This window comes from Empidonax traillii, unplaced genomic scaffold (genome assembly GCF_003031625.1).
Source record: "Empidonax traillii isolate 1590-97213 ecotype Southwest subspecies unplaced genomic scaffold, ASM303162v1 scaffold547:size421747, whole genome shotgun sequence".
Classification (NCBI taxonomy): domain Eukaryota; kingdom Metazoa; phylum Chordata; class Aves; order Passeriformes; family Tyrannidae; genus Empidonax; species Empidonax traillii.
In genome coordinates this window covers 249,875-268,494 of record NW_020955740.1, presented here as the reverse complement: position 1 = coordinate 268,494, position 18,620 = coordinate 249,875, and the positions used below count along the sequence as shown (strand labels likewise).

General features: G+C 44.2%; 1 protein-coding gene across 1 annotated transcript in view; it reads right to left on the bottom strand.

Annotated features, from left to right (window-relative positions):
- The window catches only part of PGBD5 (piggyBac transposable element derived 5), a 68,126-nt gene extending 52,600 nt beyond the window's left edge, over window positions 1–15,526 (bottom strand). Inside the window, exon 1 of the mRNA XM_027897534.1 lies at window positions 14,939–15,526. Within this exon, the coding sequence (XP_027753335.1) occupies window positions 14,939–15,377 (439 nt within the window). The 5' untranslated portion in view covers window positions 15,378–15,526. The remainder of the gene's footprint in view (window positions 1–14,938) is intronic.
- Between the last annotated feature and the right edge of the window lie 3,094 nt (window positions 15,527–18,620).

Here is an 18,620-nt window from a genome sequence, read left to right as displayed (position 1 = left end):
TACAATGCCAAGTGATGTAATCTGAAGAAAAAACAGAAATAACTCCAAAAAAGTGGGTAATGACTAGTAGACAATAGACTAGCAAAAGATGTGCTTAAAGGCTATGCTTAGAAAAAAGCTTACTTTTTTTTTAACTTCAGTTTAAAAGCTTGCTTATTTTCTCTTCCCTCTTCTAAATTACAAACAAGGCAACTTACAATAGCTGTTTTAAGCAAAACAAAATGTATCTGTGTTGTCTCCTTTCTTAAGGAAGCATTCAAGCTCCACCAGTATGCAGAAATGTGCTCAGCTAGTCTCAAAGCAGAAAAGAAAAACAACAGCCACACCAAAACTGCTTAAACAAATATAACATTTTGTTTTCTTTATAGATATTATCACTTGGTTTTGGCCACTTCCCCCTGCCTCTAGAACCAGTGTGTGGGAAATAAGGGACTCCGCAGTACACTGAGCAAAACAAGAGAGAACCAGACACAGGAGACCCAATCTCCCCTCCCACTTATAGAGGTGAGGGAAAAGGGAGAATATCCCTTAAATGCTTGCTGTAAAGAATTTGGCCCATTACTTAGTGCATTAGCCTCTAAACTTCCACTGGTCTCTTCTACTAGGCAGCAGGAGCACAGACGCATTCACACCTCAGACACAACAAAATGCTAACTCAAAACTCTGTGCAGGGGCAGCTGACACCCACGAAGTGCAACCTTCATGCAAAAAGGAGATTGAATAATCCTGGGATATCCAAACCCACAGATAAACATCACTTTTAGATCTGAGCTCAGATGTTGTTGGGCTGCATGTTGCATTCCTTCCAGCTTTTCAGAGAGAAGTTTGATGTTGTAGTGAGCGTGACAGTTGTTCACACATAGCATCTCCCACAAAAACAGATCTGGATCATCAGCTGTAGCAGGACGGCGTGAGCAGTGGGGTCAGGGGCATTCAGCCATAATTTTGCTATATTAGAAGCACCAGATGTCACCTTGATGTGACGCTATGAAGGAAAGAACAGGCAGAGTCTGGTTTCACGTGACCTTGCTTCCCAACACCAACTAGCTTTTTCATCACAGGAAATGCTGTTGGAGCCTACAGGCTCTTCTCACTACAAATGTGGTGTCTAATAAGGATTGAACTCAAGCAAGCCATCTTTCAGCAAGGGCAGTTCAAAAGGCTGTCACCCCTAACAGCTACTTTTGCATAAGTTAGGTGAGAACTTAAAATCTGGAACACCCTTACCTTCTCCTTGACACATGGGGCAGAGCACAATTGTAAAAAGCTTGGCTTACTAAGCAGCAAAATCTGATGGACCCCTGCTCCTGACTGGCCACAATTCTAACAGGAATAGTGGAGACATGATGTCCAGCAGAGCCCAGAAGAATAAAAAAAAAGAAGTTTCATAATGACTGAGAACAAGATGTTAAAATGTGAAGTATTGGTAGAATCTGTATGAAGATATAAGAGAAACATTCATTTTTATGACAGCAGAGAATTCTAGGAAGCAAAATACAATTAAAGAAACTAAATGCTGTAGCAGAGAGGAACAGGTTAGAAGGAGGTTATTGTACAGATTAAAAGAATTCAGTAGAAATTGAAAGCTTGGAAGTAAAGTTTTGAACAGCTTTTGTTACACCTATTTCTTGCTCCCTCTGTGATAAAAGTATTGTGCTTAGGGATTCTCCATTTAGCTGCCCATTTCAGCTTAAAAAGAAAGAATCCCATTTCCATTTTATTTTAGGAAGAAAGCTGACATTAGAACAATTGGCAGTGCACTGCTCGATGTCAAGCTGCTCCAGGTCAATAACCAGACCCCTTCTGAGTCAACCTTTCAGAAAAAGACCTGAAGAAAAGGCACAGTTTTTATTTTAATATCTCTCTCACTCTACTACAATATCTGCCCATAGAATGCTATCAAATGTTTCTGTTTCACCATACAATATAAATGGTTCTTTTTAGAAAGAAACTAATGCTTACTTAGTTTATTTTCATTCATTCAGGGAGAGATAGCCAAAAGAAAAAAAAAAAAGTTAAAAACGGCTACAATCTCAACAACAGCATTAACAGTGTCAAGTCCATTTTGTATTTCTAGAACCATTTCATATTCAGTACCCACTTTGACAGTACCAATTCAAAAATATCCATAGCTGAATATTTTACATCCACCATCTGTCCCAGAAAGCAGGTAGGTGCTTGTACTACTGTTTGCTCTTAACATAGTTCAATGTGTTTTGAATTTACCCAGGTCTAAGTAGGATTGTAGGTTTAGGTACTTCTGGCTGTACTCACACACCTCTTAACCAGAAACAGCCGTGCCTTGTACACAAAGATCGAAACGCTCTTTAACCAAATAAAAGGGAGATGAAGGGAAAGAAGGAGGAAGTGAAACCAGAGCAATTTTCGTGACAGACAGATTCATGATAACCTAGGTGTGTTTCAGCTGTTAGGGCAAGGATTTTGGCTTCATTCTCAAAGCAAGTGCTGAGGTTTATAAGAGAGTAAGTTTCACAAGTCTGAGGACAGGATACCAGAAGCTGTAGCACAGACAAAGACATAAAAAAATTCAAATCTTGCAGTGTAGTATATATTTTTGTTTCTCAAATACTTGGAGCCCCATAGCAAGAACTTAAATGAATCCATGTTCAAGGTAACATGTTAAGCTGTGAAAACAAAGACTTTCAAAGAGAAATAAGAGCCTTGGTGATTTTGACTTGTTACTCTCATCCCAATACTCCTCAAAGGCTTAACAGGTTTTGGAGGGAAGACTCATCAAGGACATCAAGACAAATGCATAGTATTTGTATCATATTCAGGTTACCTTAAAATCATTTTTAGTGGGTAAGCTTCTGAGATATGACTTCCAGCAAAGTTGAATTTATCTGTTCTAGCTAGATACTTGTTAATTGGCAGCAGCAGGGACAAGTAAGAGTATTAATGTTGCCTGTTATCCAGATCCTTGACTGCTAAAGGAAATGTCTGGCTAAAGCTGGGTGACTTTGGGAGAGATTTTATTTCCTTTTTTACCAAGGCACAGAACTAGAACCAAGTATATGCTCAAAGCACAAACAAGGGACACTAGGCTGATCATCCTACTAGATAATATCTGGATTTGTTGGCCAAAATAAATCTTACAAACCAGTATTGAAAGTTTTTTTCTCTAATTATCTAATAAGACACAATCTCTTACTCTGCAGAAAAGTGATACACATCTGACTTCTAAAACAGTGTTTTTCTAGGTAACATTAAGTAGATTAGTAGTTAACTTTTGTAGAGATAGTGACATATTAGTACCTCTGAAAAAGGAACTATAAGACCTTACTTAGAAACTTGTGCAATTTGTCAACGCAGAGTTGAGCCTACACTGGAAAAGACGGAGAAATACTACTAGAAGGAGGAAGAGTGTATTCTTGTAAGGAAAGATTGTGAACAAATCTGTTAATCTCTTATTTTTAGCCTAGGAGGGGGAGAAGAAAGAAAAAAGAGATAAGAGGAAAAGCTAAAAAAAAAAAAAAAAAAAAAAAAAAAAAAAAAAAAAAAAAAAAAAAAAAAAAAAAAAAAAAAAAAAAAAAAAAAAAAAAAAAAAAAAAAAAAAAAAAAAAAAAAAAAAAAAAAAAAAAAAAAAATCAAATGTCTTTAAATATACTTGAGGTAAATATAAGGAAAAAAAAGAAGACCTAAGTGCCAATAGCAGCCTTTGAAGATTAAATAATTTTGTAATGCTCACAAAGAAGTGAAGAAACAACCTTCTTATACCCAGCCCATGAAGTGAAGACACATGAATGTGGAGTAGACATTCTGTTGTGCTTTCTTGCTAAGACATCAGTTACATGGTCATCAGTTATTGCAGGACTAGGATTTAGCTGGGTCTTTTCCAGACTTGCGCTTGTCTTCCTCCAAATATCCATTCTCATGGTCTGCAGAGGTTTGTGTTGGGATTCAGTTGCAGATAAGCTCTTTACAGCTCAAAAAAGTGTCATAAACAAAGACATGTACAAACCTAGACACCAGAGGATGACGCAGTAACTGCGTCCAAAGTGTAGCATTGCTAATCTCACAAGTATTTGTACAGTCTCATATCAGGCATCCCTATCATAAGAAGATTAGTGCTTTTAACATAAAGAAGGAGCCTCATAATAGTCTTTTGAGTAGAGACACAAGGTTCATGGACACACAACTCATTACCATAGAAGTGAGGGTGGAAACAATACCCTAAGTAACCATCAGGTGTGCCTGGGCCACTTTACCAGGGCAAAGCACAGGAGGGAGATTCACCTTGACACATCAGGCGGCCTTTTGCAAGCACACAGCTCTTTCTCACAAGCTACAACATTCCAACATACAACTTGCCACTACAGCAGCTTCCCTAGTGTTTGCATTTATCTTAACCAACCTAAAACAAAGGAAAAGAGTGCTAGAGGGGACCTCAGGAAGTCCTTTAGCCCAAGGCCTCTATCCCCATTGAGCACACATACTGGTTGTCAGTCTATTACAACAGATATAACAGGTTAATGACACTTCTTCTTAAGTTTTCAGTGACACATTTCATCTTCTGCAGCCCTGCATTGTCTTTTAAGAGTTTCTATCATGTCTGATTTAATTATCCATCAATTTATACCCATTATTCCTTATATTCAGTTTTCAGAGCAGGTAAGGTGGATAATTCCCTTTCCTATAATAGCCCTTACTTATCCATACAGCCCCTTAGTTTAAAACCTGAATACTAAAAGGTGGCCAGGTTAGTTGAGTTTCTGCTTCTCAGTCCTTTCTCTTCACATTTAACTGTGTGTTTCTCTCCTGGGCTGCTGACCCACACTTTCTCTCCTAAATGGCAAACCAGCCTCGTTTCAAGTCTTGTGCACTCCATTTAAACAGCTGGGGAAGATGTTTGTCTTATCATAACAACACGACACTGAATCACATTTGTCTGGTGTCCAGCTTCAACCTCTAGTTCTTTTCTCTCCTAGACAATTCTTCCCCTCCATTTTCCATTTCTGCTGTTAGTTACTGCTGCCTTCACACTAAGCATTTCCCTCTTGCATCATGCCCTCATGCCCACCATACCAGGTTATTCCAGGCTATAAGGAACCTTGGAAATTCCCAGCTTGTTCTCCAGTGTACATGGAGTCACTTCGAACCTCATGCTATCAAAACATTTAATAAACAAATTCAATAACCCCAGCTTCACTCAGGAAGGAACTTCCAAATTCTCAAATAAAAATAAAAATTCTTCCATTGGAACATTTAAGCTTTTGCCAGATTCTTATGCAACACATTTCTGGAGATGCTAGGCCAGACGTACGCAATTCAAATGGAGACAAAAAGGCATTTGCAGTTCTGAAAATTTTAAGGAGAATACCTGACAGGGACTAGATGGTATTTATTTAATCAGAGGTTTCTGCAACTGCAGGCTTCTCCCCGCTATATATTTTAATCTCTGCAAGGTTTGTTGCAACAGATGTAGTGTAACACAAAGCACAGTGTGAAACTCAGAGCAGGTACTGCAGAGATGATTGCTGCCTCAAGAATTCAGCACAGAAAACAAGGCAGTAAGTCTGTCATGGAATGCAGTGACCATGGTGGGCCTCCGCAAGGCTCAGCCAGATCCTAATTTTGTACAACTGCTTCACACACCAAAACCACCACAAGGTGGTACTTTGTTTCCTACATGAGAAATAAACACCGAAGGTAATTTCAACCAAAAGGAGCTTGCAGGGCACCTATGAGACAGAAAGACTGCACTACCTCCCAGTCGCTCTGTGGAACCAGCCAGATTCTCCACAGCTGAGAGAACAGCTGGCTACCAACAGCCTGAGTTGCACAGACAGGGTATGGGGAACCCAGAGCCATTGGGAAGTAGGATGGAAGGCCAGTCCAACTGAGCACTGCCAAATTCCTTCTGAACACCTTTTTTGTTGAAAAGACATTACAGAAAGTAATGGCTTTTGCCAAGGAGTTTGCTCCAAGGAGCTGCTGCCGGTGCCCCAGGGTCACCACCATGCCCGACTGTCCCTACCTGGCCCAGGTCCCCACGTCAACCCCCCAGGGCATCAGGCCCACCCCATGAGGGCCAGGCTGCAGTTTGGCACAGCCTTGCCCAGCCATGCATCCAGCCAAGCCAGGCCCACCCGTGCCCACATCCTGAGCCAGCCTCAGCCTGTCCCCAGGGAGGCACCCAGTGCCAGGGGCTGCCTCAGTGCCCTCAATTGAAATTGTCCTGCTGGGGTGGTGGGAGGGGCCCTGGCTGCCAAGCCCTGCTCTGACAGACCCCCCAGGGGAGCCCCCATAGCACCCTGCCTGTAGGGAGCCCTCACACTCCACAGGGCACAGTGACAGGGGGCGGCTGTAGAGGTTTGACAGGCTATTTTAGATCACCTCTAATGTCAGCTTAATTGTGAGTCATTACCCAGTAGTACAGAAGCAGATGCAGAAAGGCCTTTTCTGAGAGGTCATCCCTTATTCATCAACTACAACCCCATCAAGTGGAAAGAGCAGGACGTCATTTACTCCAAAACCCATCACTCTTTACCCAATGGGGGAGGTTTATGATACGCTTAAAGCCACATTCCTTCTTTAAAGGCCCTTAAAAGAAAAGACTGAAACTATTTGCAACATTAGCCCCATGAAAATAGCTACATATCACTTAAACACATCCCAAATTTTAGTGCCTAATTTCTTTTAATCTCAAAGCCAGTGACAAGAGGGAATTCATGCAGATCTCACAAGTGTAAACCTTCAAACAGTATTTTGCTTCATCTCAAACCAACCAAAAACAATGTAAAAGGACAAGTTTAGAATTAAGGAGTAACTATGATACCCAAAAACGAGAGAAAGTCTTCAATTTAAGGTCTTCTCATTTAGTGAGCCTGTTCAGGAATACAGTCCAGCAAGCCACAAGCCCTTTGAAAAGGTAAATAAGAATTTATATCCACTTATGTATTTATATCCATAATGCAACATGGCCAGCAAGACAGATCGAAGAGCATCTTGCATTTTTCAAGATCATCTTGGGAATCTCTCACCTCAAACCAAACGTAGTCCATTTTCACTCATCTGCTACAGTAAGAGGTTTACAAACCACCACCCTGACTCTGGGAAGGGCTGACCTCCTCTTACCTTGCAGTCCAGTTGATCTATTTACCCTGTACTGGGCCAGAAAAAGTAAAACTAGATCCCCTTTCCCAACACTGTAAGCCATGTGGCTTTATGAAAAGCAGGTCCTGCTTGATCAACCTGATCTCCTCCTGTGGCCAGGTGACCTGCTAAGTAGATGAGAGAAAGGCTGTGAATGTCATATACCTAGACTTTATTGAAGCCTTTGTAATTATTTCCCATAGCATTCTCTTTGAGAAACTGGTTTCCTATGCTGTGGATGGGCATACTCTTCACTGAGCAAAAAACTGCCTGGATGATTGGACCCAGAGAGTGCTGGTGACTGGAATTACATCCAGCTGATGGCCAGTCCCAAGTGGGCTTTCCCAGGACTCAGTACTGGGGCCAGTCCTGTTTAATATCTTCATCAACAACCTGGACAATGGATCGAGTGCACCCTCAGCAAGTTCCCAAGTGGGTAGGAGAGTTGGAAAGCTCTGCAGAAGGATCTGGACAGGATCAAGAGGATGAGACCAACCGTATGAGGTTCAACAAGGCCAAGAGCTGGGTCCTGCACTTGAGTCACAACAACCCCAGGCTGGGGGCAGAGTGGTTCGAAAACTGTCTGATGGAAAAGGACCTGGGACTGCTGGTCAACAGTTGGCTGAGCATGATCCAGCAGTGTGCCTAGGTAGCCAAGACAGCCAATGGCATCCTGGCTTGTATAAGCAACAGTGTGGCCAGCAGGACCAGGGCAGTGGTTGTCCCTCTATACTCGGCACTGGTGAGGCCTCACCTTAAGTCCTGTGTTCAGCTTCAGTCTCCTCAATATAAGAAGGACACTGAGGTGCTGGAGTGTGTCCAGAAAACGGTAATGGAGCTGGAAAAGGGTCTGGAGCACAAGTCCTGTGAGGAGCAGCTGAGGGAGCTGGAGTTGTTTAGCCTGGAGAAAATGAGGCTCAGGGTTACCTTATCAGTCTCTACAACTACCTAAAAGGAGGATGTAGCCAGGTGGGGGTTGGTCTCTTCTCCCACGTAACTACTGACAGGATGAGAGGAAGTGACCTCAAGTTGCAGCAGGGGAGGTTTAGATTAGACATTATGAATTTTTTTTTCATGGAAAGTGTTGTAAAGCATTGGAACAGACTGCCCAGGGAAGTGGTGGAGTCACCATCCCTGGAAGCACCAAAAAAACTTGTGAATATGGCACTTGAAACATGCTTTAATGGTGAACATAGTCATGGTACTGGGTTGACAGTTAGACTTGATAATTTTAAAGCTAATTTCCAACCATAAAAAATCTATGACTGTATATGCCTATGTGCATATATGTATGAGTTTCAATATATACAACCTTTTCAAAGTAGTTTTTCTGGGCATGAACTGACATGATTACCATTTCCCAAGCCCTGTAACAGCAGGATACATCCACGAGCAGACAGCACCATAACATCAATGGGAACAGCTGCACATTCACAGCTACCCCAGCTACTCTGCGGCCCCAGACTGCACACCTACAAGTGCTACCCACTTGGAAGTTAACCAGCATCTACCTTTCCAAAAAAAGTAAAGATGATCAGACTTTCCACAGAGGTGAATTTTGTAAGCAACTGAAGAAGAGAAAGATATTCTCATTTTTTGCTTCAGTTTAATCTTTCATACACACCCACCTCCCTGCCATATGTAATCAGAAATGAATCACAGTTATAACAGCAGCTGCTTTACATCTTTTTTCTGCTTTTTCTTCACTAGAAATAACACTTCCATTTGTGCCCACTGACGGGCTCTCTGTATCTTTTATGTCAGTCCAGTAATCTTCCCGTCCAATGCACAGCTAATTCCCCCATCCATACAGAAGTACATGGTATTCTTCACTTTTGTATCTCCTGTTTATCCTCCTCTGACATGATTTTTGCATCCTTACAGTGTGCCCCATCAACTTGCTCAGTTTGCAGCTGCACAGTTACAGCTTTGTATTGCTTGCTGAATAGAAGTTGCTTGGTTTTATTCTCTGCCCTTCCTAACAGTAAGTATAGTTTGTCAACACAGGTCATGTGAATCCCTCATGTTATACAAGAAAGCAGAACCAAGAGCATGTTTTCTGTCATGTAACATTAATACTAGTTGTTTTCACAGAAAATACAAAGATAATCCACGAGTAATTTATAGAGAGCCAAAATAAGCTAAGGATCTTTTCAAGCCTATTTCCCTGCAATCACTTAACAAGGAACTCTGGTTTAATTTTAAAGTCCTACTCAGCTATGTGTTTGTTCATTTTCAAACAGAGCCAGTGACTGATTAACATGCTGTTCTTTAAGGAATATGAAGTGGGATCTTGGATAAGCTCCTAAAAATGATGCCTTGCCACAATGAAGTGAGATGTCAAATGATAGTATTCTCATGCATTTGTCTGAGTCCATCTGTTCTGTTTTCTAATAACATGCCCGATTTTTAACAGTACTTAGACGAATGAGGTATTTCAGTGATTATACTCCATTGACCTCTAGTTAGGATGTGTAATTATTTCCATGATTACCTTCCCTTTGGGAAGTACCTTGTATTTCCAAACTGCTAAATCCATCTACTCCAAAGTTTTAGAAGCTCGAACACAGGAGCAAAACAAAACACCTTATGAACAAGAACACCTAAAAGACATTTCCAGCTTCTTCTAAGACTGTGGCATCCAGGACAACTTCCTGTGACCTAGCAGTCTATGTAGAGTGAGCAAATGAATTCCACTATTAGCATCCTTATTAGACTCAACAGAGAGGCTGATTTCCTCTCTAGATTGACTTAAAGGTATGCAGACAAGGAAACTGTTTGCTGTACTGTTTCTGGGATGTTGACAAAAGGACATGAGTGGCTGTAGGAACTGATCTACTTCTTTTAAATGACCCCATCAATAGCTGCAAGGAGAAAAGACTCATTTTATGATCTAGGAGTAAATATGCTTTTTCTCTGTGAAAGGCTAGATGGTGGCTATGGAGAAGACCTTGATCTACAGTACTTACAGACTTTCATGTCTCAAGTACTGACCAAAACACATTCTCGTCATAAAAGCAGAGAAGAACGGGGTTGGGGTTTTTTTCTGTGAAGTTTATCTATACATTTGGGTATTCCCCAAATGCATGTTTAATGGCAGAGTATGGGCAAAAGGAAAAAGGGAATACAGATAGCTGAGTTGCACTAAATATTAGAATCAATAAGGCTGTCATGTATACTTTGTTCACCTCAGTCATGATGGAAGCAGGAAAATGTGCTCTGAAGTCAGTAAAGCCTCCTGAAAAGCACATCTGGCTTATATGTAAGACATATAAGATATTAAGCCTTTGCATAATTCACTTACTTAGCAAAACTTCAGGCCTTTAAGTCATCCTATAAAGGCTTTGCAAAAGTAATGTACAACTTTGTGACATATTTATTGTATCCTCCTGAAAGTGTTGTGATACTGTCATTATAAGTAATTTGTAATTAGAATGTAAGAACAGATTACACAGATATGTCTTTTTTTCCCAGTATTTTCAATGGTTATGCAAGTCAAAAGCAGCTAAGTTCTCTGACGACATAATTAAGCAAGAACAAGTCACATCTGTGTCACTTTATCCACTTACAGCCAGAGAATTTGGCCCAGATATTTCTGAAGCAGAATCTGCCCTAAGTGACTAAGTAGCTTTCATACTTTTCTTCCTCTAGAATCTTTAAGTATTGACATCAATCTAGTAAGACTAAAACCTTCAGATTCTATTCTGGACTTGAACCAATTCACCACCACTGTTAGGTGGCAGCTGTATATGTCCCTCTTTTATGGCCCAGCCTGACCCAAGAGCTCTTCCTCCAGGTTCCCTGCTGCTGGAATACTGCCTTTCCATCTGCCTGTCCAAGCTCTTGGTCTAAAATCTAATTTAAATATTTGCTTAAACCTCTTCAAGGTAGCAAGACTGCCAAACATGGTCTATGTGATCTCTTCCTGAGAGCATGCTGTTCTACTGGAACACATTCTTCAAAGGTGCTAACTTACGGCACATTTAATGTTTCAGAGAAATACTTTGGAGATCTATAAAAGTTACTTTCACTCTCTAAATGCAAGTCAAAGAGAAGCTGCTATGCTTTTTCAGCAAGGAACATTCTTAAGTTTTTATCCTTGGGTATAGGCTTAAGAATAGGGTTTGGAGGGCATAGAAAATGAAGAAAACAACAGCACTAATTGCCTGTAACTTTCAAGACTTCAACATTAACTTTTGCTTAGGCTTCCCTGCTATTGTTGCCACCTTAAAGCATAACAATAACATAACATCCTAACAATAAAGAAGTGCTCTTTGACCTCTCTGAGGTCAAATTCTCTGGTCACTGAACTACATGGATATAGCAAGCATTGGATCCTAGGAAGAAAAGACCAGTTAATTCAAATCACGAAAATCAAGGAGCAGCAATACTAGAATATTTGCACCTTCTAAGACCCTCCACGACCAAAGACCAGAACCAATAGTGCCTCTATTTGTTACCAAACAGTTTCTGGTCAGATTACTGTTCTCTTCTTCTTTCCACACTCTACAACCAGATCAATAAGCTTGGATCCAACATTAGATCATGGATGCCATCAGCCTTTCAAACACACACAGTGACCTATCCACGGATCTACTGTAGCCAGGGGCTCTTTGTGAAGGAAAGGCATTTCAGTAACTGCCTCCAAGATCTCCTATCCATTACTGATATCCCAGTATGTCAGAGCTCTCATTACTGCTTTGATATTTGTGACAGGCAATTGTTTCCTCAACCTGTTTTAATTAGAACTACACAGTGCCACAAGTAACCAGTTTAAAAATCAGGGCACCACAATATGGTTGGGATTTTTCTTAGCAACTAAAAGAATGATTTCGCAGAATAGCTTAACTTGAAATAACACAAAGTGCCAGCAAGCCATCTGTTCTAACCTCTGTGTTAAAGTTAACAGCTATTTCGGATTTCAACAAAGGAAGTCAGCTACAGCTATTAATGCTGGTTTGTTTCGTTGGTTTTTGTTGTTTGGTTTTTTTCACCCGTGGAATCTACGCACCCACTATTTTTATTAAATGGAACCGGAACAACAGTAACTGGAGACCCCCGAAGAAAGGGCAGAAAACAAAAATCTGGGACACAAACAGTACTGTGTTGCATTGCAATGACAGTCACTTACCTCCTCACACATAAGTCAAGCCAGACCTTTCCCAGTTTGTCAGAATCTGACACACAAGGAAGGCAGGCATCACCATGAATATACGCAGTGACTGACTGCAGATTGAGGACATACTGAACCATCTAACACACTGCCAGCAGCCCCCAGCACATGTGGGTCTCTAGTATATTTCTGGGATGAAGTATCAGTTAGCCTTGTCTGTGCTCAAGATTAAATCTAGGGATGGATATAATCCTTTTTAAAGACATAAGTTTAATATTGAGGCTTGGAAGGGAGAGGCAGTATTTAGTAATTTATTCAAAAGGTAAAAAAGTGATAATATTTCCTACTTGTAGTTAAAAAGACCATGAGTTTTCTAAGTGGGTCTTTGTTTTTTCTCATGGGAGCTTTAGCTCATTGTCATTAACTAACTTAAATCTTTTCTTCCCCCACACTGTCCCTCTCATGAAGGGGCAATCTCCCAAACCAGAGGTTGACACTGGGTTTGATGCCAGTCTGATTCAAGGATTTATTTCCAGCATCAGTGGGGCTGAAGTCTCACGAGACATTTGTCTTCTGGCATCAGATGATGTCAAGTACTTGCTACTAGGCAAACCTTGAGATTTTGACCAAAAGGCAACACACTGAAATTTTGGTTCTAACCAAAGATATTTTTTATCTCAGTTTCAAGTAAATCTCTTCCTTTTAAACTCAGAACCTAGAAAGAAAGCATTTTACATCCAGCATATTTGAACTGAGAATATGACTTGTCAGTGCTTTGTCTGACCCCATTAGGGACTGAAAGACATGCTGTCACTGCAAAGGACAGCTATCTTCACTTCAGTGGAGACCTTTTCCTCAAGAGGTATGGATCCAAACTTTTGGGTCACAACAGTGTCCAATGAAGCAATAAGAGTGCTGGTACAAGTATGTTTAGCATGACTCCATTGATGATATCCGCATGGCCTAAAGCAGTCAATCTACAAAGTGGAATTACAAGAGCTTAGTTATATGCACTGCAGTAGTTTCCACAGCTTAAAATTCGAGTAGTCAGAAATAAACATATCACAAAGAGTACATGTTTCACACATATCAAATCATGACACTAACCGAACTTCTGCCAAACCAAATCACCATGCTATGAAGAACATGCAGCATCTATCATCGCGATCAACAGAATGAAAGGGCAGCAGCAACCTCCTCTCCATCTATTATTACCAGGGGAAATATTTACAGCAATATACATACACCTTCCTCAAGAGACATCTATATTATTTCCATCAACCATAAATCTGACTCCTTTATGTCAAAGGAAATATGAATTCCTGGATTAACAGGTCACCAACTCAATTCTTTTCCAAACCAGTATTAAAACAGTAATCCCAGTTCTGTGTTAAAAAGGATATTACTATAAGGTAATGATATGAAGAAATAAGCCATCAAAGGCAGAGAAATTAAATGAAAACCGACGATGAAATAGCATAACACCATGAAGCTTATTGTCCAGAACCTCAGATATGCTTATGAATAAGACCCTTCAGTAAAACCTAGGAGCTCTTTACAGAAGTATCTAATAGTGATTTCTAAACGTTTTATGTTCCTAGATGTCATTTCTAGAGGTAGACAGCTTTTATTTGCACACTGGTCAGAAACACAACTGAACTTTCTCTGGGCTCCAGTGCTAGCTCCACCTTCCTCTCTAATCTCAAACTGCTTCCTCTGATAGGCTTCTGCCTGTCCCATTGCACAAATTTTAGCACAGTACTCATCGGCATTAATTTTTAACAGCAAAATGAGGGAATTAAACACTACCAAAAAAAAAAAAAAAAGGAAAAGACAAGGAACCTTAGGCCAGGTAAACTGTCAACTCAATTGACAGCAATCATCACGACCTATTCTCAGACGCAAATGCTGAATTTCACATCCCAGCTCTTCATAACCATTAATCTTTTTTTACAATGCCTTGCTGCTCTACTGCACAGTCAACCTGGCTGTCGAGGCCTGCAGAGAGATATGTTATAATGGCTCTACCGGCAAACCAGTGGTGCAACTCGCCACACCAGTCAGTCCACGGAGATCTCCGTGCTGTGCACTGCTCCTGCACGCCGCGCCGTGTCATTTCACCACTCTCTTGGTATTCGCTCTGCCCGAAAGCCACGCCAGAAGGGTTAAGGTTAGGGACGGCTGCACAGAAAACCTTGCAGCCAGGGGGGAATCCCAGTCCCATTCCTAGAGCCCTTCTGCACAGCGCAGGGCAGGTCAGCTGCAGCGCCCTGACCAGCGGCTTTCCCCACCCGGGAGTGGGGACGAGGAGCCACCCGCGCACCGAAGCACAACCACAGCGGGGGCCTGGGCACCCCATCCTCTCTGCTTCCCGCGGCGGAGCCGGCGCTGCCGGGCTCGGGGCACCGCCGGGGAAGCGATGCCTGTGACTAAGCACATGCGGCCTCCCATCGCCCTCCCACTCGCGCGGGCACCAGCGGCCGGACGGCGGGGCCGCTCCCTGGAAGGGACCGGGCAGCAGGCACCTGCCGTCTCCCGCCCTCAGGTCTAGGCAGCAGCCCAGGCCGGCAGCCGGGCCCGCGGGACTTGCCGTCCCAAGGCTGCGCCGCGACCCGAGCCCGGGGGCCGCGCTCCGGGCATCCCGCACGGGCACCCCCATGGCCGCCCAGGCCCGCCGCCCCCGGCCCCGGCAGCTTGCCCTCCTCGTACCGCTGCCATCCTTGAAGGGAGGGGGTGGGACGTCTCGCAGCGACCGGGTCCAGCCCCCCTTCTCCGCTTCCTCCTCCTCCTCCTCCTCCTCCATAGGGCCGGGGCCGCCCTGGACGGCGCTGCCGCCGCAGACCTGCCGCTGCCGCCGCCGCTCCGCCGGGGTGGCCGACGCCCGGGGAGAGCGACGCCGGGCCGCCCTGCCCCGCGGGCTCGGCGCGCCCGGGCGCCCCTCGTCCTCCTCGTCGTCCTCCTCGTCCTGAGAAGAGGCGGCGGAGCGGGAGTCAGCCGAGGTGCTGTAGAAGGGGTTCCCGCTGCTATCCTGGCCCGACTCCCCGAAGACGTCGTCGGAGATCTGCAGGCTCTCGTAGCGGGATCGGGCCGCCTCCAGCAGCGACAGCGCCTTCCTGCGCGCCGGCCCGCCGCCGCCCTCCGCCATCATCTCGGCCGCCGCCAGCAGCCGCCCGCGCTCCCCTCGGCCCGGCTCGGTCGGGTCCTGCGGCCGCAGGCAGCAGCCCAGCAGCAGGAGCGGCTCGGGCACGGCGGCGGGCAGGCAGCGAGTCGGGGAAGCCCCGCCGCCGCCGCCGGGGCTGAGCCCTGCCTCCCGCTCCCGCCCGCACCACCCGCCCCTGTGTGTGTGCAGGGACATGGGGGGAAGGAGCCAGCTCAACATCTCCAAGTACCACATCCAGCCAATTGCCGCGGCACTCCGCGCCCGGGAGGTGGGGTTATATGGGCGCCGCGGGCCAGCGCGGGCCGCCCACCGCCCGCCCCGCCGCCCGCCGCCGCTCCGCCCATTTAAAACCACAGCGCCGGCTGCCGCGGGGCCGTCGCTGCGCCTCGCCGCCCTGGGGGGGACGCGCTCCCGGCCCTGGCCGGAGCTGTCCGCCGCCGCGGTGCTGCAGCCGCGCAGGGCACAGACAGGAGCGCTGGCCTCGGTGCCTGCGGGTCCGTCAGTAGCTCCCGCTGTCCGGGGGAAGGTGGCGAAGGGATGCCGACGGCTGGGAACAGAAAGGCGCTGAGGTGTTGACCTGCCCCACCGGGTCCGACTCCCGACGGCGCGGCCGGGGCCGCACAGCGCATCATGCCCGAGAGAGTGAGGAGTCGGGGCCCTGATGTCGCTGCCCCAAAATAGGGCACAGAGCTGCGGCGCTGGGGCGGCCCCTGAAGGAAAGTGGGGAAGGTGCTGGAGCACAGGACTGTGGGACACCCGGCATCAGATGCTCGCTGGCTGCTGGGCCTTCCACCCGGCTTGGGCTCCGGGGAGGCTTTGCACCGGTCTGGGGTGATGCACATATTCCTGTCCACCCTGCTCTCTGCAGGGTGAGCACCCGTGGCGTATAGGTTGGTTTCTGAAGTGATTACAGTGTGAAGTAACCAATCTTCCAAAATTGCCACTGATTTAAAAGCAATATCGTGGCACAAGTAAAATGAGGGAAGTGAAAACACCCGTGCCCTAGCTGGGTTAGTTAAACATGATTCAGAAGTATCTCTGGAGTAATCTAAGGATTTCATACAAGAGCTGAGGCCCCTGGTTGTACAGCAGTCAGAACGGTCTGTCTGATGTTACAGGAATGTTTGAAATCTCTGATCAAGGTTTATTATTATTGCTATTGGGCATCCCACTGTGGTGGTTACTGTACAAACACTCATTAAGGTGACAGTCCCTGCCTCCCTTCTTGCCAACAGCGATAGCATCTATTGAGCCCACCCTTTCACAGCAGCGCTTTCAAAATAAACAGTAATCGGATTCTGTGGACCTATCATATGCAACTGGGGGGGGGAGGGGAGGAGCAGGGCCCGGCATATTATTTGCATTTTTTGATGCAAACTTTCAGGGTAGGTTGATCTGAAGATCTGGTAGTGCTAGAGATTTAACAAGTTTTATAACACTGAATGTTTATCTCTTTAAAAAAAGGAAGGTTAATGTCCTTCTCATGGTTCTCAAGGACTTTAGCACAACATGGAAAATTATAAAAGCTGGATTCTGTAGGTATTTAAAAGACCAATCTTATGTTCTATTCAGGTGTTTTTAAATTGCAATGACTTCACTAAAACTTTAAAGTTCTATACAGTGCATACAGCCAAATACAGAGAGAAGAATCCATCTCCCGTGCATCCTTAAGCAAACAGAACAGCCCAGTGTAATTTGAGGGATGAGATTTAAGCTGTATTTCTGCTTTGAAAAATCTCAAAAGTGTCTTACTGATTATATTAAAATATTACTAAGCTTATATACAAATGAATTTTTGATTTTTTTTTTATTTTATTGCAAGCTCTGCCAATTTAGCCAGTAATTTGGCATTGCAATGGGTTTGTTTCATCTCACTAGTCACCAGAAATCATAGCTCTATAGGCCAAGCTATGATTTTAATTGATCCTTGCCACTCTGTGTCTTCAGAATACCCTGATGGGAAGGCATGACTGGATATGCAGAACTTTTCCTGTTGGTAATGACAAGTGACCAGCTTGAACCTCAAGAATCCAATTTGCTTGGTTGGCATGTAGGAAACCACAAATGTTACCTGTTTTATATGCAGTTCCCATGAAACAAAAAAAAATACAAATGCCCTGTGTGGACCTTCTCACACAATGGTTTTTAAGACTGCAAAAACCCCACTTTAAATATGTTGACAGGTTCTTCATACTAGACACATTGAAATAAACTTTTGATTTGTGGAAGGCTGGAGGTGTTCACCCAGGTGACATATAATTCACTTCAGCATCCAGATTCTATGAAAGTGCCCATAGACACTCAGATGTCTTTAAATTTGCTGGGTTTTTTTTCTGTAAAACGCAATAGCTGGAAGGAGTGCTCTGAAGCCCAGGACAGAACAAGATTTATCACAATGGGCTCCCAGCAAAAGTATTCGTGGGAGAAGTCCAGAGACTGAAGAAACCCATATAGCCATCTCTATCTGCTGGTTGTAGCAAAGACAATTTCTCCCAACTCCTGCACACTTTACACCAAAACCAGGTTCCCATCACAGCTGCCTGATGCACACTGCCGAGACCTTCCCTCCTAATGGCATGCCAGATGTCAGAAGTGCAGTTTTCATTTTTTTTAAAGAGAACATTGGACACAAAAACTGTGAGAGGAGACTACTGCACTGATAGAGAGGGGCAGGACTGACCCTTGCATCTACCAATCCAACATGACATTTTAATGATGAAGTCTCCTGCCCTACACACACATTCAATTTTTGTTGGTGGAACTTTCCCCTCTTTCAGCTTAGTCTATACAAAGACAAGTCACTCTTCTGCCTGTCCCACAAGCAGAGAAACTTTCTGCAGGCATGGGAAGGTAAGATCACTTTTCTGAGACAGGACTATGGAGGCTCCCCCACAGGGCCGAGTGCCTAAGGTTTTTGCTTGCCTTATGGTCTAAGACAGAGCTTGCTTTATACATGCTCCCCTCAGACCAGCCATGGAAACTGCTGATTAGATTACCGTAACCCAAAACGAGGGTTCTGGATTCTGCAAAGTGCCATGTGTGACATGCTAGTAGTCATTTGATCCCAAATGATTGCAGAAGCACAGAGATATGACGGGGTGGTTCTAAAAGTGGTTTCATCAGTCCACTGAGTTTTTATGAACAATTCAGACAACAGTCACCACTGGTGGTTTGCAGTTGAAAGATCTAATTATATAAACCTAACGGAATAGTATAAACAGAGCCCTGTTT